General features: G+C 31.9%; 1 protein-coding gene across 2 annotated transcripts in view; it reads right to left on the reverse strand.

Annotated features, from left to right (window-relative positions):
- The window catches only part of LOC148625008 (WD repeat-containing protein 81-like), a 28,691-nt gene that overhangs the window by 1,977 nt on the left and 5,255 nt on the right, over nt 1–21,459 (reverse strand). The window contains exons 3-25 of one of the 2 annotated variants that reach the window (XM_088568194.1): nt 20,910–21,057; nt 19,387–20,583; nt 16,212–16,394; nt 14,868–14,909; nt 13,879–14,034; nt 13,235–13,416; nt 10,681–11,692; nt 9,852–10,188; nt 9,495–9,631; nt 8,897–9,016; nt 7,989–8,262; nt 7,509–7,670; nt 6,841–6,958; nt 6,424–6,524; nt 5,441–5,600; nt 4,911–4,978; nt 4,344–4,524; nt 3,413–3,515; nt 2,573–2,703; nt 2,164–2,225; nt 1,628–1,767; nt 1,178–1,277; nt 456–556 (exon numbers count right to left, since the gene is read on the reverse strand). In XM_088568194.1, the coding sequence (XP_088424320.1) occupies nt 456–556; nt 1,178–1,277; nt 1,628–1,767; nt 2,164–2,225; nt 2,573–2,703; nt 3,413–3,515; nt 4,344–4,524; nt 4,911–4,978; nt 5,441–5,600; nt 6,424–6,524; nt 6,841–6,958; nt 7,509–7,670; nt 7,989–8,262; nt 8,897–9,016; nt 9,495–9,631; nt 9,852–10,188; nt 10,681–11,692; nt 13,235–13,416; nt 13,879–14,034; nt 14,868–14,909; nt 16,212–16,394; nt 19,387–20,583; nt 20,910–21,057 (5,215 nt within the window). Of the gene's footprint in view, nt 1–455; nt 557–1,177; nt 1,278–1,627; nt 1,768–2,163; nt 2,226–2,572; nt 2,704–3,412; nt 3,516–4,343; nt 4,525–4,910; nt 4,982–5,440; nt 5,601–6,423; nt 6,525–6,840; nt 6,959–7,508; nt 7,671–7,988; nt 8,263–8,896; nt 9,017–9,494; nt 9,632–9,851; nt 10,189–10,680; nt 11,693–13,234; nt 13,417–13,878; nt 14,035–14,867; nt 14,910–16,211; nt 16,395–19,386; nt 20,584–20,909; nt 21,058–21,459 lie in introns of both variants that reach the window. The other variant, XM_088568193.1, reaches the window with a different exon arrangement.

Consider the following 21,459-nt stretch of genomic DNA (forward strand, 5'->3'; position numbering starts at 1 on the left):
TATTTTCACAAATTAATATTGAGGGAAAAGTTGTCCATGCAGGATTTGTTTGAAACAATCCAAACTTCAAGTAAATGAAACATGTGTAATGTTGGAGGATCCAGGCGTCAATTTCTCAAAACAAATCGTAAGTGTGTAATTGATAGTAAGTAATGACATCACAACCTAAATAGCATTGTGACGCCATAATTTAAGATCAATTTCACACTTACAACTTTTTGTGAAATTGACGCCAGGACGTGCACATGCTCATGATTGTTTATTGCTCATTACATGGACTCAATTTACATAATACATACATATTATTGACAAAGCATAAGGACATTACTTGTCTTATACTTGCTTAATAAAAAAATATTGAGATGCTTAGGAGGGTTAACCCAGGTATTCAATGCATAACAAGTGACCAAATAGGTTTATAGCAACACAAGACATCAACATGAATCAATAAATACCTGATCATCTGCTGAGGAGTGGACTCCTATCTTGTTGCCTGTACTGCCAGTGATCACTTGTTTCTTATACAAAGATATGCAGTGAACAGGTTCAGTGTGTCCTGGCAATGAAAATGTAGCAGCATTATGATAATGGCAAACTGGATTCACATTCATAAACCTCGCATGCAAACTTCTACATAAAGATTTAAAATTTAAAGAGGATAATTCATAATGAACAATGAATAACATGTGTCCTGTCAGTAAACTCTGCTTTGGTGTACCTCCTTGGCCTCCTTGGAAATGTTCCCGGACTTACAAGTGTTAGGGAATAGGCCCAACAGTCAACCTGGTAGCCCAGTCATAATAAAGGTATACTCTAACCAAACTCCTTGATCAAGTATCTGAAAACCTGGTCTCTACCACCAACAACAGTTGGTTCCACTTAGAAGACACATCAAAACAAATGTTTGTCTTTCTCAACCATAGCATTGTACAGCTGTATATTTGCAGCTTAGGCATTTTTTCCCCTTATTTTTACTATCTGAAATGTTCCATCTAACGTTTCTGCTATGAAGCTAAAATATATTGCCACTTCCAATAACAGAAAAATTAATTATAAATCATCAGAATACTTTTGACTTATGGTATGAGAAATGAAGGACCTTAAATCAGTTTACCATTTTACATGTTTAAGATTGGCATATGAAAACAGTTTTCAGTATATAACTCCTATAACAGACCTTTCAACAAAGTGACATCTTTAATATCGTCAGCATTCCACACTTTAACTGTTTGATCATAAGAACAGGATATAAATTTGTTATTGCTGTATGCTTTCATCTACAAAAATGTTGATAATCCATAAAGAAGAGATTAATAACCTAAACAAAAATAATACAAAACTACTAAGGCTTGACACAATTATCTTTGGGCTTATTCAGTAAAAATCAATTTGTCAATGAAAATTTGTCAATTGTGTACCAGAAAAAAAATGTAATTTGCAATTAATCAATGTAAGTTACTTTTCAAATTTCTATACATGATTTCTGTTCTATTATGCTGACATATAAGCTGTCAGGGTCATTTTTATGGCAAACCCATACAAGCAAGACTGTCAAAATCACTTGGTATCATCTAAATCAAAAAAGAGTTATTGAACAATTACGACTGAATTTTACAGTATTGCTTACCTGACAAATTTCTCCCTCATGTGCCTTCCAAGTTCCTAACATGATTCCAGTTTTCAGACTCAGTAATGACATGATCCCAGAAGAGAATCCAATAGCAACCCACTGACTGTCTGGGCTGACTGCCAAACATCTTATCAAGCCTGCAAATGCAATTTACAAATCAACCAAGTAACTGTTGAGGTTGACTATGAAACATCTTAATATCTAACCTTGTGGACTGACAACATCTTATAAAATCTATACATATAATATACAAATCCACCCAGTGATTTTGTGGTTTGACAACAAAGATAATCTTATCAATCCTATTAATACAATATACAAAAAACTGCCTTTTGGATTTTTGATGAAAATTGAACTTAACTAATTACATGTATTTCATAATACTTGAACGACTGTACAAGTTTAAAAAAAATTCATTGATTAGTTCTCAAGTTACCATCTGGAGACAGACAGATGGACACTCAACTACACAACAGCTCGCCACTTCAAGTGGCAGGGAATAAAAACTGATTATATACACATGTAAGTTTTACCTGCAGTTGCAGTAGTGCATCTGTATTCATGAGCATAGCTAACTGCTCTGAGATCCAAAAACCTGTTAAATAATGATATAAAAAATCTTACAAAAGGCTAGAACTTGTTCAGATGAACTTCAAATGTATTGATCCACTAATCAAGTAACTATCAGCACTTAATTATAAAATATAGATTATTGCTGTAGTTTTGACACAAGAATTCTCCATCTGAGGACTCCTGGAAATGTATTCAGGGCTTTACTTAGCCTTAATTGGTATCAAGAGTAAGAAGAAAATAGGCAACTAAATTTTGTGTCATGCTTAGCTTCTGATGAGCCCATTAATCAACATTACTATTTTGGAAGGCCAACCAATTTCATTTTGAATCACTTTTTGAACTTCACGAGAGCAATGAAATTACACTTACCTTAGCTGATTCTCAGTGTTGGCAGTTAAGACCATTGATGATGGAGTTGCTACTGAAGACATGGCTGTTACTGGACTGTATCGGGAGGAATCTAATATTCTGACTGTATCAGTAGTAAATGGGTCCCATATCTTATAAAAGAAGTAATGCTTTATATCAATGAGAAACAAAAAGTTGCACTTTCTTTATTATAATACCCACTTAAGGTATTGGAAGGACAACATCAACCAGTACATATATGGTTAACTTTATCAGAAAAAAACTTTTAAGACTGACAAGCAGACAGACAGACATCATTACTACACACTTAGATATACAAAGGCCAGAGTCTGAGGTTGTTTTGCTGTAAATAAGAAATCCAATTGATGGAAAAAGGTAATTTGTTAAAAAAATCATATAATGCAGAGTTATTTCTGCATATAGAAAAATTAAGTAATATCAAATTACAACAAAAATAAAATATACCAACTGAATAAATGACAGATTACCAAAGGAGGGGAGAAAATTTCTGCCACAAATCTGCTCGTACAGATGAATGAGCACATTCATAGTATTTCAATATTTACTCAAATCTTCAAATTAAAAGTTACCTGATTAGTCACATTTGAGTGGAGGTTAGGATTCTAGGAACACTTTCAAGTGAGAGTTTATATGAAAATGGTATCTGTTGTACAAGTCTTACAAAAATCATGTATGCATTGAATTTAACAGTGTAAGGAGTACTCAATATTAATAGTTTACCAAGTGACCAGAATATATATAGTCAGAAGATTTATCAACTTTACTCCTCTTTCTGCACATGTTTATATGACAAATATGAATGGATCAATGATAACTTACATGGACAGAGCTATCACAGGAAGTAACAAGTCTCAATGACTCTAAAAAAACTACAGAATAAACAGACTTCTTATGTTCTCTATAAGTCCACTGAGGTCTACTCCTGTAAAATACAATAAAACATTGAAATAAACCCTCCTTTGGTGCATCAGTTCTGTTATTTAATTTTGGATGATGACAAATTTTCATAGTATGGCATCTTACTAGACAGTGTTACACACTACTGTAAAAGTACTATTGTTCGTGGGGTACAAATTTTTATGGATTTCATGGGTAAAGTAAACCAACAAGTTTGATTCCCAACAAAAAGGATTATTTAAATTCTTTAAATTGAATGACAGTATCATCAAATTCACGAATTCAAGAATCCATGATCTTGTGCTTTCCCCATTTACCACGAAATTTGATACCCACGAATGTAAATACTCTCACTGTATACAAATTTTGAGGTTGCAAAAGAGACAGAATATAACTGAAAATAAAATAAGTTAAAAAAAAATGTTGTCTAGGTGAACTTGAGATCTACTATGAAGATGTGATGACTGAATTTCAAACCTTAATCTAATAACTTTATGGATCACCTGCCCAAATGTGGCTAAGTAAAATAGTAACAAGATAATTTCTGTCAATGAGTGATTAATGTGCAATTTAAGTACCAAAACATTTACAGCAAGCTGGACAGAAAAAGGTGTGATATTTTCATATATGTAGATTCCATTACATTATATAAACCAACAATTATACCTTACAATTGATTTAAGTGAAAAGTCTTCTTTTTCTTTTTAAGTACATGCATTTCAAACCTGTATTACAGCACACTGTACCAATACATAAAATTTCCCCATGAAAGTTATAGATAGACTATTACCTTCAAGGTATAGAATGTTTCATGTAAATTGCCTTTATTTGAAGCACATTTAAATATACTTACTTTCCTGTTCCGTCTCCAAAACTTTTGACAGACCAGAGCTTGACTGTCCTGTCTTTACTAGAACTGATAAAAGAGTTCTCATTGTCAAACACAGTTAATGTTTTGATGCCTGCTGAATGACCTTCAAATGCCTGTAACTTGATCTGTTTAAAGTTGAATAATGTGTCTCTCTCACTTAAACCTACAAAATATATGAACATGTATAGAAGGGGGAAATAAGGTACTGTAATAAAGTATACTGTAAGAAACCAAAATTTGATACACTAGTATTTAAATGAAGAAGTAAGGGACTTTTGATTTGGAATCTAAACCCCTCAGCCAAAACTAATGCATAAATTTTGGTATTGAATGCTCAATATACTATAACTATTTGAACTTCCATCTTTATCACTCTCAGTCTTATGTCTAATTTTTCCTCAAAGCTGTACACATAATAAAGGTAGATAATATTTAAACCATACATGTACACCCTGTTGATTTGATTAAACAGATGTATCAACGTTTTTATTTTAGCAAAAATTGAGAAAGACTCATTACAGATAATCTATGCAATGTTAAGTGAAATACCAAGTTCATGTTCCCAGTATGCCAACCAATTACCACGAAGATGTCTTCTTCTGTGTCGTTCCATGTCACTGCTTTTTCACAAAACAAAACAAATAATCCGTATTTATATTTCATAAAAATGGTCTTTTAAAAAAAAGTATCACATCAAATGAAGACTTTATTATCTGACTACAAATCACTGTCTGGTTCAAAATAAATATTACTGTCATGAACAACTTTTTTGCAACCTATTCATTTTACAAATAAACGCAGAAAAAAAAACACATACACTTTAAGGCAGTCTGGCAAAAATGTTATAGATTGCTCAAAAGTTTTTCAAACATTTAACATATTTTTACTCACTTCTTCAATAAAGTCAATATATAGAATTTCTTATCCTTGAACATTATTTCTAGTGTTCTGCATAAAGAATGAAATTTCCCCTACAAAAAGAATTTTGAAATAAAAAATAAATATAATTCATAAACCTGCACCATTGAGGACAATTTAAAATCACACAAAAAACTGAATTTGTTTGGCCTTAACTATACCTTCTTGTTGCTTCTGGATTCATTGAAAGTATCCTAGAGTTTTTATATATTGGTCCAATAGAGGTTAGGTCAAGGTCACTTTGATCTCTTGTTGGCTGGACATAAATCTTGTTCCCTTGTAACTCTACATTTAAAATATCTGTTCCTTTTTGATTAGTTTCTATAAAAAAAATTACATGTAATTTACATTTTTGTTTATATTACAGCTCAATAAAACATATTGTGTACCTTAAGATAAATTAAGCTTGCCTGTATATACAGACTGTAATTAAACTAATTCTACTAGAAGAACTGTAAGTAAGTCCATAAAAGAATGTCCTCTCACTTTTCGCTTAAACTTTAATCATGTTAAACCCATAAATTAAACAATCTTCTCTAGAAGTGACCTTGCAATGATTATCTCCCTGTATGTATATCTACACATCATCCTTGACCTTCCTTTTAGGTTTTATCAAAATCAATTGAGTTTTTTTAGAGAGTTTACAACAGAGACAAAAAGATGTTCACATAGTAACATGTACTATCTTTAAAAAAAAGACAGCTGACACAGTAAAATTTGTTCTTTTTACTAATAATTGTCATCAGGAAATAATGCAATTTCAATTTCTGATACAGCTTTTTCAAACACCACTAAGTTATCATTTTTTGGTCATTGGGAAACAGAATTTGGATCAGGTGACTTGTGTTTCCATGGAAGAGCGTCCTTAAGGTCAATGGGTAAAAAGCAAAACTACATCAACTGCTTCGAAAAAAGGACGATAGCAACAATTTTTAAAACATGGAGCTTCAAGAGAAGCGTGTTGTCACATTTATCAAAGATGTTTTCATAAACTAAAATATACAACATTTAATATTCATAATAATAATCCATCAATGTATCATCTTTAAGTAAGTTTTGTAATTTAAAGTTCTTCCTGTGAAAAGAAGCATTTGCAATATAAAAAAAAAGTAAAACAAAAATATGAAAACATTACATATAATACCTCGAATATCATCAACTACTTGTTCTCCTTCAGTATTGTCAAACTGAGCACATAACTGACGAATGTAGTCATCATTAGATAAATACTGTTCCATGTGAATACTAAAAGTGAAGTTTAATGTAGATTTGTTGGTTGAGTTTAAGCACTTCAAATTAAAAAAAAATTGAGATGCTAAGGCCCAGTTTCATAAAAATATCTCACATCGAAGTTTTCCTCAAATCTTCCCTCTATTTAACTATTGACCAATCAGATTACATGAAATTTAAGATTTAGGGAAAACTCAGAAAAAAGATTAAAAGATTGTTAAAGCTTTCTGTTAGAAATACTTATTTGAGTTTTCCTTTATATTCCCACTTTGTATATTCATTCATACACATTATACCACTGAATAGGTGTTGAATCTTATGTATACCTTACCTTCCAAATATTCTACAGAATGGAATGTAAGAAGCCATTGCAAGTTCAGGATTAAAAACATCAGCTATTTCCTTCTCTATATCTTCTTTGCCATGCATGTTTTCAGGAAATGATTCATCTGAAAGTTTTGTTATTCAAAAAGTGTTTATTAGATGACCTGAGAATATTTTGTTTCAGGAAGAGAACAAATTAATACCATAAACATATTTAAATATAAATGTTTATCCAGAGGTCTCTTTGAAGTCTTCCATATAAATGTTTATCCAGAGGTCTCTTTGAAGTCTTCCAGTATTGATATCCAAACAAAGATAACTTTGAAAAGTTTTCTTTACAATGGAGTAATATTCATCAATAGAAAAGAATGCACTTTTGAAGAAATTACTATAAAAGTATTGAGAAAAAAATAAATTCAAGAATGTAGTGATTCACACTGATAAAATATACATGCATGAATAAAATGCCAATGACAAGCACATTTTCTTTAACAACATGTACAGCTTTTCTGAGTTTCACTGAAATTCATCAATACTGTAGTTCAAGAGTCACACCTACAGTGTATCATCACTAAGTAGATGAATTTCATAGCTCATTACATATATATATATATATTAAAGCATAATCTACACAACAAAATTTATTAATTCTGACCAATACCCAATATTTCATACCTCTATCCTCAGCACTTGTGGATAGACTGTGAGGTTGTCTCCTCCTGAAAGGACTTGGTTGAGGTGATATTGAGTTCTTTACACTGACTGGTGTACCAAAGACATATTCTTTGGATGAGTCATCAATCAATTTTATATTACAGAAAGTATCATCTATAGATGCTGAAAATAGAATTAAAAAAAGTGTGAGTAAAAACCCAAAACAAGTGTTATAAAATCGTAAATTTGGGTTAATTATGATAGATGGTTGATTTCATAGTATAACATCAACAAAATACTCTGGTGTTATTTCCTGATTACAAAACATAATGAGATAACGAATTAATATCTTATTAGTTATTCATAAAATTTGGTATTCCATTACAAACTTTTTTGCTCATGAAATTTGAAGTAATACCTCTTAATGGTTTTTAAAAAGTTTCAAGAAGTCTTTATTAAGTAGAGGCACCCCAAATAACACTACAAAAATCACCAACATACTATTTGATAGGACAGTTCTGATGGGCTGAGGGGAGCCAGGAATCTCAGTCTTGAACATATCATTCACTGGGTTGAAGCAAACAAAGAAATTCTGTAGAAGTTTGGTCATGTGTTGACGGGTCATCTCAAAACCAATTCTTAAGCCAATGATGTAGACAGCATCCACAAACTTGTGACATATAATTGTCCTCATAACACTTCCACTGGGAAAGTTGTGTGATGGAGAAGAAACAACTCTGATCACTGGCTGAAGTATTTCTTTAATTATTGTATCCTGAAAAGAAATGAAGAAATGGTCATGTTTAAACATTCTGAAAATAGAAACTTTTTAATTTATTATGAAATATAAATACAAAGGCCTTTCCGAACTAATTTCTTGGTTCTCAATCCATATTCAAAAACAAAAAACCAATGAGAACAGAAGGCATTCTTTTTATCATTTTATTGCTACAAATAATTAATGAGGGGGGTTTACATTATTCATTGACAGATAAAGTGATGAGGGAGGCATTGTTCTACTATTTTATTGATATGGCAATAAATATGGATACTGAGGTCATGAAAAGCAGAGGAAGGGTCTGATAACCAAATAATGTACCTAAGTTTGGCCTAAGTAAAATAATCTAATAAAAATACTCTCACCAATGAACCCATAGACAAAACAAACACTGAAAAAATGCTGGTTATTAAAAGATCTTCACATAACAAAGAATGATTTTTTTGTGATAAATCCTTTGTCTGTAATTTCAAGATATCATAAAACACTTATCGCTAATGTCAAATACATGAAACAGAATGAATATACAATTCTCATACTGCTAAATTTAAATGTATCTAAAGAGAGAATGCCGATATCTATACTGTATTTAATTAGTTCTTGTAGCAGAACAAAGTATTAAAATAAATACCATCAAAATATTCATGACTGTATTATCTGTAAGGTGGGGTAGGATATGTCGTAATAAAACAAGGGAGCTAACTAATCCAGCCTCTGCTTTAGCTGTCAATCTTTTCTTTGCACCATATACCTAAAATAGAAGGAGATAAAATCTCTTTAAACAAACCTGTCTAAATAATTTAACATTCTGACTTCAAAAGAGAAACTAGAATTGCTGTGAGCACAGATCACAAAATGATATCACCTCCCATACCCCTATGTACACAGATACTGTCTAGTTTTGAAAATTCATTCAGTTTTAATATTATTCCAAAACTTTCAAAATAGTTTGCACAAAAGCATTGTATAAATGTAACAGAATGGGAATCTCAAAGGAGTCAATGGCATATTGGAAGTAAATCTACCAAAAAAGTCTCATAAAAATCCCAAGAGCAGTTTAGGAGGAGTTGTAGGTACAAAATGAGTACCACATACCATCCACCACAGCTAATGAAAGTTGCAGATACAAAATAGGTACTATAATTCATCCATCTGATTTAACAGAATTTGCATATACAGAATGGGTACCCACTAAATTCAATCTGAGTTCATGGTAATGTCATACTTACTAAGTCTATGATTGATGGAATATATTGTATCAATAAAACCTGTTCTCCATACAGCTGAGCAACATATAGCAAACAACTGATAACTTTCTCTGCATGTCTGTCACCCATTACCAATCTGGATGTCTGTAGAGAGTCATCTGAAATACAGTTTCAAAACAGATTTTGGGTTTTTTTTTAACTGTAACAAAAGCAGTACATTGTAGTACTTATTTAAGGCTCATGTAGATGACCTAAGAAAAAAATATACATCACCTTATAGTTTCGTTACAATTTTTTATGTGTAATATAATTATTCAAAATATTAACAAGTAACCCTTCTTCAGCTATCAATAGTATAAACATTGTACATGTGCTCACTTTTGGTGTCAACAGACATCAGCTGTTCTTCCCCTAAATAGCACAAAACCAGCATCCGCAACAAATTCCTTGACAAATACTTGGCTGTTAATAAAGGTCCTGTTCTATGTGATAGCCATTTGATAGTTTCCATAGAAACATCTCTGATGTTGACAACTTCTGATGCAGTTTTGTCTGACATAGTACTGGCAAATTCATCAGTTTCGCTTCTAGTCATGTGACCATGTTGTGTATTCCTTTTCTCATAATCAGACTCTCCAGAACCATTAACATCATCACCTGATTTGTCTGAAGTATAGCCATCACTGACTTCATTCTGGTCCACTTCTTCTGAGTACTAATGCAAAAATAAAACAATCATTCCATAAAAGAAAGCATTTAAATGTGTAGCTATCATTTTAAAATATTGTATTTGTATACTTTGAGAATATTCATCAGGGAATTTCATTGAAAATTCCTTTAAGTTTTCATTTGCAGCCAGAGAAAAAACACAAAAAAAGCATGAAATCTAGGATCCAATGCCCACAAGTGATACATCCACACCCAAACTTTTGTATATGAAATTAACCAAGTCATCAAAAATAAAGTTATTGTTACCCAGTCTCAAAATGAAATCAAACACTCAAAAAATATAAGGCTTGTATCAAAATATCAAGTTACTGTAACAAGAAGTTGTAGATAAAACTGTTCAGAAAAAATGGTGATGAGCAGATGAATGGACAGCAGACAGACATAAAATGGTGAAACAGTTTACCTCTTTAAATACATAGTACATCCAATTATTCATAACAACAACCATTACATACAAGTAAAGTACATGTATATATACCTGAAACTGTAGAACATTTTCATCATCTGCTTCACTGTCAATAACAGATGATAAACTATGGTTAGAGACATTATCTTCTGTTTTCCTGTCATCTGCTCCATTGAAGCTATGCAGTGATCCTTTCTCCTCCTGACCACTCCCAACTGGCATAGAACATTTCCTCACCACTAAATCCACTTCAATGTCATCTTCATCATCAGGCATCACATGCATTTCATCGTATTCATCTGATTGGCCATTATCTTGGAGCACTGAACTGGTCCTTGATTGCCTGTCTTCCTCTATAACTATCGGTAAATGGACTGGTGATTTTTCAAACATGCTGTCAATTTCTGATGTCTCTGTATACAAGTCCTCAAAAACATAATCCTTATATCCTGCTACAGCCTCAACTAAAGTTGTTGAAAAGTTGCTCAAGAACTCTTCTAGTCCCAGTCTTAGAACTAATTGAACAATGAAGCTTTTATGGTAAATTTTCATGAATTTAGGTGTTGGATTATCAACATGATACAGCTTAACCAAATAAGGTATAAAATGTGTTTTCATTTGATCAGAATCTACCTGTTGGCCAATCAAATTAAAAAGTGACCATGCAGCCTGAACACTTGTGTTTTCATTTGAGAAGAGATCCTCCAGATGAGGAAGTAGTATCTCAATCCCTTCCTCAGACAATTTCAATGAACTATTCTTTTCCAGGTATTTTTGCATTATTGTAACTTTTTCTCTAGCAGTCACCTTCATTATTTTTTCTTTTTCATGGAAACTACTTAGTACATCCATTTCAATTTTCTCTAACTTTCTATCAATTTCCTTCAATTTGCATATACATGTGTACAGAGTTGGAAAATAATCTGGGAATGGCAAAATATCATCATATGGACAGAGAAGTTGTGAAGGGGTTGGCAACAGAAGGTTGGTGGAAGTAAATGCAGATACATTATTGGCCTTTAATGAATCAGACTCTCTACAATGCCTTGGGTTCAGCAGAACCTCAACTACCTTGTCAATTGACCTGAAACAGGAATAAAAATAAAGACATTAAGTGCACAATATATGTAGAACCATGTAATAAATAATACCTATAAACTATTTTACTAAACAATCATACCTGTTAACCTAGTCAAACCTGACTGTGGGAGATCTCCTGCAATCCATCATAAAATTGCAGGAGATTTTGCATGACGGCATTATCGACATATTTTGTTATGTTATAAATTAAATAAATATTTTTTTTCAAAACATATATACATGATATATACAAATGAATCAACAAAATGAATTATACATGTATTCACAGAAGTGATGCTTAGTAAGGCATAAAATAGCTTTTGCCCTGTTCCAACGTTCATCACTGGCATGTCAATGAATCTGGTTTTGATGGTCTTGCTTCCATCTTTAAAAATGCGAACAAGAGTAGCAAAGAACTTTTGGCACCCCTAACATTGCTTTCATCACATAAAATACTGAATGGTTTCTGTTTACAGTTTTCAATCACTGAATGTTTGTAGCCTCAAGACCTGGTACGATAACTTGCTTTATGATTTGGGTGCATTTAATCCTTTTACATTAAAATTTCTCTGCAATTTCATTGTCAGGGAATTTTTTTTTTCACGAAGTCAGTAAAATGATCAGCCACAAGAACGGCAAGTTGTGTTCAGCCACAAAGTTCATAAAATCTTGACATAACTCTCCATTCGAAATTGTAAATCATTTGTCGAAATGAACAAAGATAATTCTAGAGAGACTCGTATGTCGATCAGCTGTTCCAAGCGTTTTGACAATAAAGCACTTTCGCGACCCATACAATTGTTGACATAAACAAAAATGGCGGACAAAAATTGACGAAAATTTGATAAATTCCATTACAGGATGTTTTTTACGGGAGGGATTCTTGAAACCAGGAGATCGATACCTCCCGCACGAGAGACTTTTTTGCGGGTCAAAAGGTAAAATTACGGGAGACTCCCACAAAAAAACGTAAGCGTTAACACCTACGAACAATTGTACTTTTGATTTGTAACAAGCATTTAATTCTTTTTATTATAATCTGATTTGGTACTGACATATGTTGTTTGGTCTGGGATTCAAACAATCCCAATCTAAACAATGTTTTGAATAATGACAGATTTTAATTCTGCATAAATTAAAATATAAGGTTTGTTTTTAACTTTTGATTTTTATGCTTACATAACAAGATTTTGGATAGTTTACACCTGTTCATAAATTAATTAGCAGTTATAAACCGTAAACTTTCCCCAAATTGATGACATTGTCTAAAAATTGTAAAAATTTGAAAACAATCTGTTAACTTAATAAGTAAATTTGCTTGGACTCAAGAAAGTAAGAAACCTTAAATATGCATGTAATACATTTTTCAATAGCATCTTGTGCATGAACTACAAAAAAAATTGAGGTAGAGGAATTCAAAATCTTTGTCAAAACTAAAATACATTTTGGTTAACAAAGACATGTAAAGTAAACACATCAAACATTTAGTTCAGAAAGAAGATACAAAGAGCAAAATGAAAACTGGTTTTAGTAACCAAAATCTCACCTTGGTAAACAAGCAGCCTCCTCTGCATATCGTTTACAAATCAACAAAACTCTCCTGTCTAAAGGTACATCTACTACATCAGAATACACCACAGGTTGTAGAAATAGTTCACATGTCAGACATCCAAACACCTGCATATCTGATGCCACAAAGGCTGGACATCCAAGTGTGGCTGGGCTAACCTGAAATATAAACGCTCTATATTATGAGACAAAACATATATTTTGTTTGTTCTACAAATGTTTGCTAAATTCACAAATATATTTGAGCTTTAATACATGTATATCACAATTGTGATTCATTACATATCAGAACTAGCCGGTCTGTAATATTGCACGAAAATGCAAAATTTCTTCAGGGTGAGAAAATCAAAAACATAAAATAATTCCTTAGAATAACATTTAAAAAAGGGGTTTTATCTTATTATTAAGGATACAACTGTATAGAAGCCAGCTATGAATTATCAATTTATCTATGAGGATATAACATTTTTGTGCAAAAATCCACCTTTATCTTAACATTATTTTTTGTACATTTTAAGAAAGAATACAGTATTCTGTGCATATGACTTTAATTTTATTTGGTTATCTCATTCTTTTACAACAACAAAAACATGGTATGTATTGAACATTGTACAAATTCACCTGATCGGTTGAAGCAAAAGGAATCTGTCCCATATTTTGACATGTGAAATTGAACAGGTTTTCAATTAGGTTGAAACTGGCAAGTGGGTCATAGTTTTTAGGCAATATAACTGTTGACTCCTCAGGTCTCTGACTAGACTGTGATGCAGCATCTATCTTACAATTGTTACATTTGTGTTTGGTAAAATTTTGTACAATAATCATAGAGAGTATTATCTCCCTTTAATTCTTCATTTAGTTTTTTTCAACAAACAAAAAAAAACAAACTCCATCATGGCTTCACAGATTCAAACGAAAATTTCACAACAAATACATGTATGTCATCATGCTGAACACTTTTACCCTGTCAAAATTTGGATAAACCTAACAGTTTTGGAGATACATTGTATATGCAGAAAAACTACTGTCTGACCCCTATGTTCTTTTTTTTTAGAAATGGCGGCTATGTTTTTTTGACAAATCAAAAATCCCATTACAGTTCTATGCAGGATACCCCAAGGAACATTCATACCAAGTTTGGTTCCAAAAGGTCAAGTAGAGTCAGGGGAGAAGATTTTTGAAAGAAATAACATTAAAAATAACAAAAAAAAACTCCAACATGGCTTCAAAGATTAAAAGGAAAATTTCACAACAGATAGATCTCATCATGCAAAACACTTTTACCCTTTCAGAATTTGGCTAAACCTAATGGTTTTGGAGATATATGTGAAAACAACTGTCTGACCCCCTATGTTCTATTTTTAGTAATGGTGGCCATGTTTTTTATGGATCATAAATCTCCAAACAAGTTCTATGCAGGATACCCCAAGAAACATTCATAACAAGTTTGGTTCCAATTGGTCAAGTAGAGTCACAAAAGAAGAGTTTTGAAAAACTGTTAACAATGACCGCCTATGATGACAGGCCAAGTGATGGCAATAGCTCATTAAAAAGTCAATAAAAAGTGGTACAGATTCAGGAGTATGATTTGGATAATAAAAAAACTACTACCTTTTACCACCTACAACTGCAGATTCTTCAACTCCATGAATCTGAAATGAAAAAAACTGTGTCATTCATGTATAAATTGCAATTTAAGTACTGTTCTGTGTAAGAATCAGGCAATTGGTGGCACATCATATTTCTCAATTTGGTCTTTTTTCCTCAAATATATTCAATACATCTAGAAAACAACTGAAAATTTATTCAAATTTATCCTGAAGCATCTGTAATGTAGATATTTTTGCCTGCTTATATGAGGAAAAAGTGTGGGAAAATTTTCCTGCCATTTTTTTTAACAGTGCATTTCAAGCCCTAGATAAACAGAAAATCTGTCTGCATCAAGTCCTAGATAAACAGATAATCTGTCTACATCAAGCCATAGATAAACAGAAAATCTGTCTACATCAAGCCATAGATAAACAGAAAATCTATCTACATCTTGCTTTAATAGATAAACAGAAAATCTGTCTGCATCAAGTCCTAGATAAACAGATAATCTGTCTACATCAAGTCCTAGATAAACAGAAAATCTGTCTGCATCAAGTCCTAGATAAACAGATAATCTGTCTACATCAAGCCCTAAATAAACAGAAAATCTGTCTACATCAAGCTCTAGATAAACAGGCAATCTGTCCAAGTTAAGACATCTTTAGAAGTCCCTTCATATCAGTTTCAATTAATTCTAAATTTAAAGTGAAAACTGAACATTTTCACCAACCAAACAAACATATCCTACTGTCTGTAAAGGATTCAAAGGTTTCAAAATGTACCATAAATATACAGTGAAACCTGTCTAAACCAAATCCTGAAAAATAGAAAGATAAATAAACTGACTAAACTAGACATCATTTACAGAATTTACTATTTGTTTAAATGTATTTTGAATCTTGATAAACGTACAAAAATGTACTCCTGTCTTAACTTAATCAATTTAAAGTTTCCCTAGATACATTGAGACTAATTCATAAGGCAATGCCATTTTTCATCACATAGTTTAAGGAAATCTCTCATCCATCACTTATTTGACAGCAAGGCAGAAATACCAATAAGATACAGATAAAAATACCCCTTCTGCCTTTTGCTGAAATCTACAGATTTTATATTAAGTAGTTTTAAAAAGCAATCAAACAGAAAACCAAAAACCCCAAATTTATGAATTACAATACATTCACATGTGTTTTGTTTAGGTCCTTAATAAAATATACAATTAAGAGAGATTTTATTACAATACAAGTCAATATTAATTTAATAGACAGCTTGTGAGATATATGGTCTTACAAGTTTTGTGATATACAGAAATACAGATAAATAGGACAAAATCAAAACAAAGGGAAAACAGTTTCAGAACTAACCTGAGACCAGAGTACATTTTTGGCAATCTTAGGTGGTTCACTCTGGTACATCAGCTGCTTAGGTATCCTGTAGGGATGTGGTTCAGTGAACAGCTGTACAATACCACTGTTGGTTACATGTTTGTGCTCATCTACTAACTGTAGGTTTATATTCTTCTCCTTAACAGCAACACTGCCAGATAACTAAAATGCAATGCATACATTCAGTAAGGTAAAGACAAAAAATAAAATAATTAGTCATGTTTTCTGCTACCTGCAAGAACAAAATTAAGGTAGGGAGGTATGAAAATTATCTTATTTTTTCAAAAACATTGTACATTGAGTTAATAGGGAAACCAGACTTTAATAATGCTTGAGAAAAAAATGTTGTTAAATGTTTAGGGTATACAAAGGGAACAGACATATTCATATTTTTTGCCTTACCAGCAAACTATGTCAATAAAATTAATGACAATGTTTCTTTTAAAAGGTTTAATAATCTTTATAAATCAAAGTTTGTAACACAAAAAATGAAACAATTAAGGCTAAAAACTACTAATTCCACTTCCCATAGGCTTCTATGCTAATTTCACAATATTCAATGGCTTCTCTGGACTTTACCTTAACTTTAACCTGCAGAGGACTATATATCAGCATGATTCTACATATGTCAGCTCACAATCCTCAGAATGGCATGTGGGGTTAGCAGACTTGCAGTGCAGTACTGGTCACCGGAAGTGAGGGGTCTATAAATAGCATGGGAAATCCCAGTGTTTTCACAACGTAGGGGTATATTTAAAAATCATTATGGAGATTAGGCTTCACATCACAAGAAGCAAAATGCACCTATAAAATGTACAGAAATGTTTTTCCTTTCAGAAACTGTTTAATTTTTTTAAATAAGATGAGAACTTTTTTCACAGCACTATGAGGAACAGGGGTAATTTCTGCGTAGGACTATTTTTGCGTACGTTCCAAATGCTCATTGGTTGAATTGGTGGTCTGTAACCTTAAACCTCAGACAACAATTTATCAAGAAAAAAAGATCCATTAGATGGATGCAAAAGTCCAGATAATTTGTCAAACATAAATATAAATCAAAATTCTAGTAAAAGAAGGATCAAAATACATGTAAATGTAACACTAAAGTAGAGGTTCATAACAATCAACTAAATGCAAATGAACAGAATACATACAATCAATATCAAGGAGAAGTCAAGGCAAAGCTTGACATGGAAGAAAATGATAATGCAAAGAAAATAAGGCACGAACCATTTTCTTATGGTGGAGGGCCTGGGATTTCCTAATTTAATTTTTTTTTTCAGACCAAAATAAAATTGGAATTTTTTTTTTACACTTTCAGCAAATATTTTTTTTTGTTTTTTTGTTTTTGAATGTCCTGAAATGTATGCTTTTTTATCTCTGCAAGAGCAATATCCCAGCGTATGCTTATAGGAAAAATGCATATTATAAAGCACACAGTTCAAGGTGATATTTTATTACTGTAATATAAAACAATTTTGTCTATAGCCTTGTCTTGGTTTTGGTGAGCATAGTTTCTGTAGGCCAGATCCTGCACTATGGTAGTCCCTTAGACCATCATAAAGATACCAAGATCCTTGAATTTTCCTGTTGCAATTAAAATGTCCTCCATTTCCGTATGTTATTGAAAGCAAGAAATACCTGAAAAAATCATACATAAATACATACTCAAAAATCTTTTTGCATTATTTTTGTTTTGTTTCAGAGAATATCAGGTTTGAACAGTGATAACAAATGATCCCTAGAGACATTTAGCGTCAATAGTAATAGTTCTATAATGTAAATTACACCATAATATATGTATACATGAATAAGTATAAAATGATATTAATAAAACATAGGTAAAAGCTACGTGACAATCATCTTAGCTAAACTTAACTATTTAATATAATAAAGCTGAACATATAATTATGAAGAAAAAAATCACTGAAAGGTCTGGTGTTTCAGCTAGAGAAAAGGGGATTGTAAGAAAAACACACAAAAAAACAAGAAAAAAGTAGAGAAGAGGAAAGCTCGAGCAGTTTTAAAATGTGGTAGACCAGAAAAACAAAACAAAGTTCAAACAGACAATATTTTCCGCTTCCTCGTAAAAAAAAAAACCAACAGATAAAGAAAATGTTCAAAAATATGTTTATGTTCCGCCATTGTCTTGCATTGCTTGGAAGACTATGTTTTAGACATTTACAATATTTTCCTTCATTTCTAGTCAAAATCATATGTTGTGATCTACTTTTTTGTTTTTTCTTTTGAAATATTAAAGTGTTATGTTTTTCTTTCAGTTTTGTGTTTGGTATTATTGGTTTTGTGTTCAGTTCATATCCAATTATTAAATCTATGGTACAATCATTTTGTATATTACATGTACAAAGGCTAGGTGCAAAAAAAAAAACAGAAAATAATCTAGAGATTACAAATCCATAGTATAAAAAGAATAGAAATCGGGAATATGTCAAGGAGACAACCACTCAACCAGGAATGGAAAATCGACAGCCTAAGGCGACCTATATATCTTCAATGAACGGTAGCCTGCAAATCAGATAAAACAACCAACATGCATATATACAAATGCATATAAGGCACACACAAAATTAAAATCAACAAAGAACTAAAAAACATGAGTAACATGACCCATATAAGAACTAAACTAAAAAAAGTTAACACATGGTAAATTTAATAACTATATTTAATGCACTGAACATACTTCTTCTTCTTCATCTTCTTCTTTTCCATTTTCTTCTTCCTCTTCTTCTTTTTCATTTTCTTCTTCCTCCTCTTCTTCTTTTTTTTTTCAGATTTTTCAAATCTTTTTTTTTTTTTATTTTTTTTTTTGAAAATTCTATATTAATATTTTTTTTCAGCTCTTCTCAAAATATTTTTATTTTTTTTTTTTAATCAATATTTGAATTAATATTTTTTTTGGAAAAAAATCCCAGCCCCCTCCCCCCCCACCCACCATAAGAAAATGGTTTGTGCCTAAGTACTGGTCAGGTCTAGTAGTCCTTTTAAACATTCACCGACAGATGACTTAATTCAGGTGATAAATGCAAAAAAAATATTGAGGTCAATTGTGGAATTCATACCTTGAAATTTACTATGTTATCTTGTGAAATTTTAAGTCACAATGAATGATACATTAGAATCTTTCATTATTTACCTTGTATCCAAATGTAAGATCAATCCAATGGTTTAATGACTCTGACACATTGTCACTCTCTAAAACCTCCAGGTGTTTAGCAATAAATTCCTCTGGTGTTTTAGCCCAGACAGGAAGTTCTATGTCATCCAAGTCATCATGTATCGAAGTAAATATTAATGGATCAGTGAAAAACTCAGGAATGCATTCATCAGGAGTCCACATGTACATTCTAGCCATACTACTAGGGTACTCATTTGGTACCCATTTTGGTCTCACATGTGAGCATAGTGTTGTTTTTGGTGTCCTCCTTGCCTTGTAGACATAATATGTGATATCTGACAGAACATCTGATACGTGATGAGGAATGTTTGTTAAAAAAGATTCATAAGTCAAATCTAGCTGACTATCACCTTTGTTTAGTCTGTATTTACTTTTTGTTAAATCTCTTAAAAGGAAAGAATTATCCTCAGAAGAAAACTCAAGAACCCATGGCAGAACTGGATGGTGATTTGGGTCACACATCCGCCTGCCAGCTAAATGGTTCAAAACCATTAAATATTTAAAGTTTGTTATCCGTCTGTGAACCCAATCATCTACTAAAATTGGCAAGTTGTGAACAGAGTATTTTGTTTGATAATCTGACAGCAGAAATCCTCTTGCTTCGACCACTGCATGACTTTCTTCACATAAGTCCTCTAGGCAAAGTTCAGGTGCTAGTGAATCAATTACCTGATTCTCGTCAACTAAACCTTTCAAACTAGTGCTGCTATTATCATCAGTCTTTTCATAATCGTTTTTATTTTGAAATGCACCATATTTTTCTTGCAATGCAGGTAAAATTTTTCCAAACTGCACACCAGATATCAATATCCATAACTTCTCATCACAAAGAATATCTTTCAAGCTTATCTCCCCTACAGGAATACCCAAAGTATGGAGCTCTCGGAAAATCTTTAAAAGCTGGTACAATATGAACAATGGTTTAATACTGGATGATTTAAAAATTGTAGGACTGTAAGAAGTAACATTCTTAATGTTATACAGTGCTAGTGGTTGTATCACAAAAAATGCCTTCTCAGACTGGAATATCTTAATAACAGGTACTATGTTTGATCTGATGGTATTATTAGTGTCCCTACTAGTGTTGTGTAAATCTGCCATTTGTTCTGGGAATAATCTCTCCAGGCACTGATGTATAACTTCAGATCTCTGTAACTGAAAATATGAAGCAATAAAATAAAATCTGATGTTTTCTAGGATTGGTGAAGAAATCAATCATTAGTCCAACATTTCTTGAAAAATAACTTTTTTACCAGCAATTTTATAGTTGAAAATAATAAAGAAAGACATGATACAATCTGCATTCTGTTAATCCCAACAACAACAAAACGAATAAGTAGCTATTAGGGTATTTTCAATGTATTTTAACAAAAGGAGTTTCAGAAGGAACAAAAATTCAACTAAAGCATTGCCAGAAACTGCCAAATTAATGCCTGTGGAAAAAACTTCCTTTTTTTTAATTGAAAACTGGTATATATCACCTTTGCGTGTGTCTTTGATGTCCCATTTCCATGCAAAGCATAAAATGCCTTACTCCATTGTTGTTGGTAACTTTTTTTGCTGACATTACTCAAATGGGCAGATAAAGAATTACACTCATCACATGCATCATCTATAGCATCTGATGGTCTGAAATTGGCAACAAACCACAATATTTATTATCAATTAGGTTACAACTAGTTTTCTCAAATAAGACATCATGGAATATGACAGTTATCTGTCCAAATAGTGTCTCCACTTTGAACAGTTTAGCAATGACATCAACAAACAAGATAAAATAAAAACAAACCTGTTCTCTTAAGCTTAAAATGACAATAAGAATCACCTGAAGGAAAAATGGAACAGTTGTGACATTTGAATTACAGGAAAAAATTGAAGTTCTTATAATTTGTGATTTACTAATTTACAGTTTTGTTCTATCTTACTGAGTTGAAAGAATGCATGAAGAACAAGAACAATACATGTCTGGACCTGTGTTACTATCATATATTTGTCATCACAGAAGTACATGTATCTTCAATATGTATATAA

This window comes from Perna viridis, chromosome 2, assembly GCF_037379345.1.
Source record: "Perna viridis isolate PV_CMFRI_1.1 ecotype Kerala chromosome 2, ASM3737934v1, whole genome shotgun sequence".
Lineage (NCBI taxonomy): Eukaryota > Metazoa > Mollusca > Bivalvia > Mytilida > Mytilidae > Perna > Perna viridis.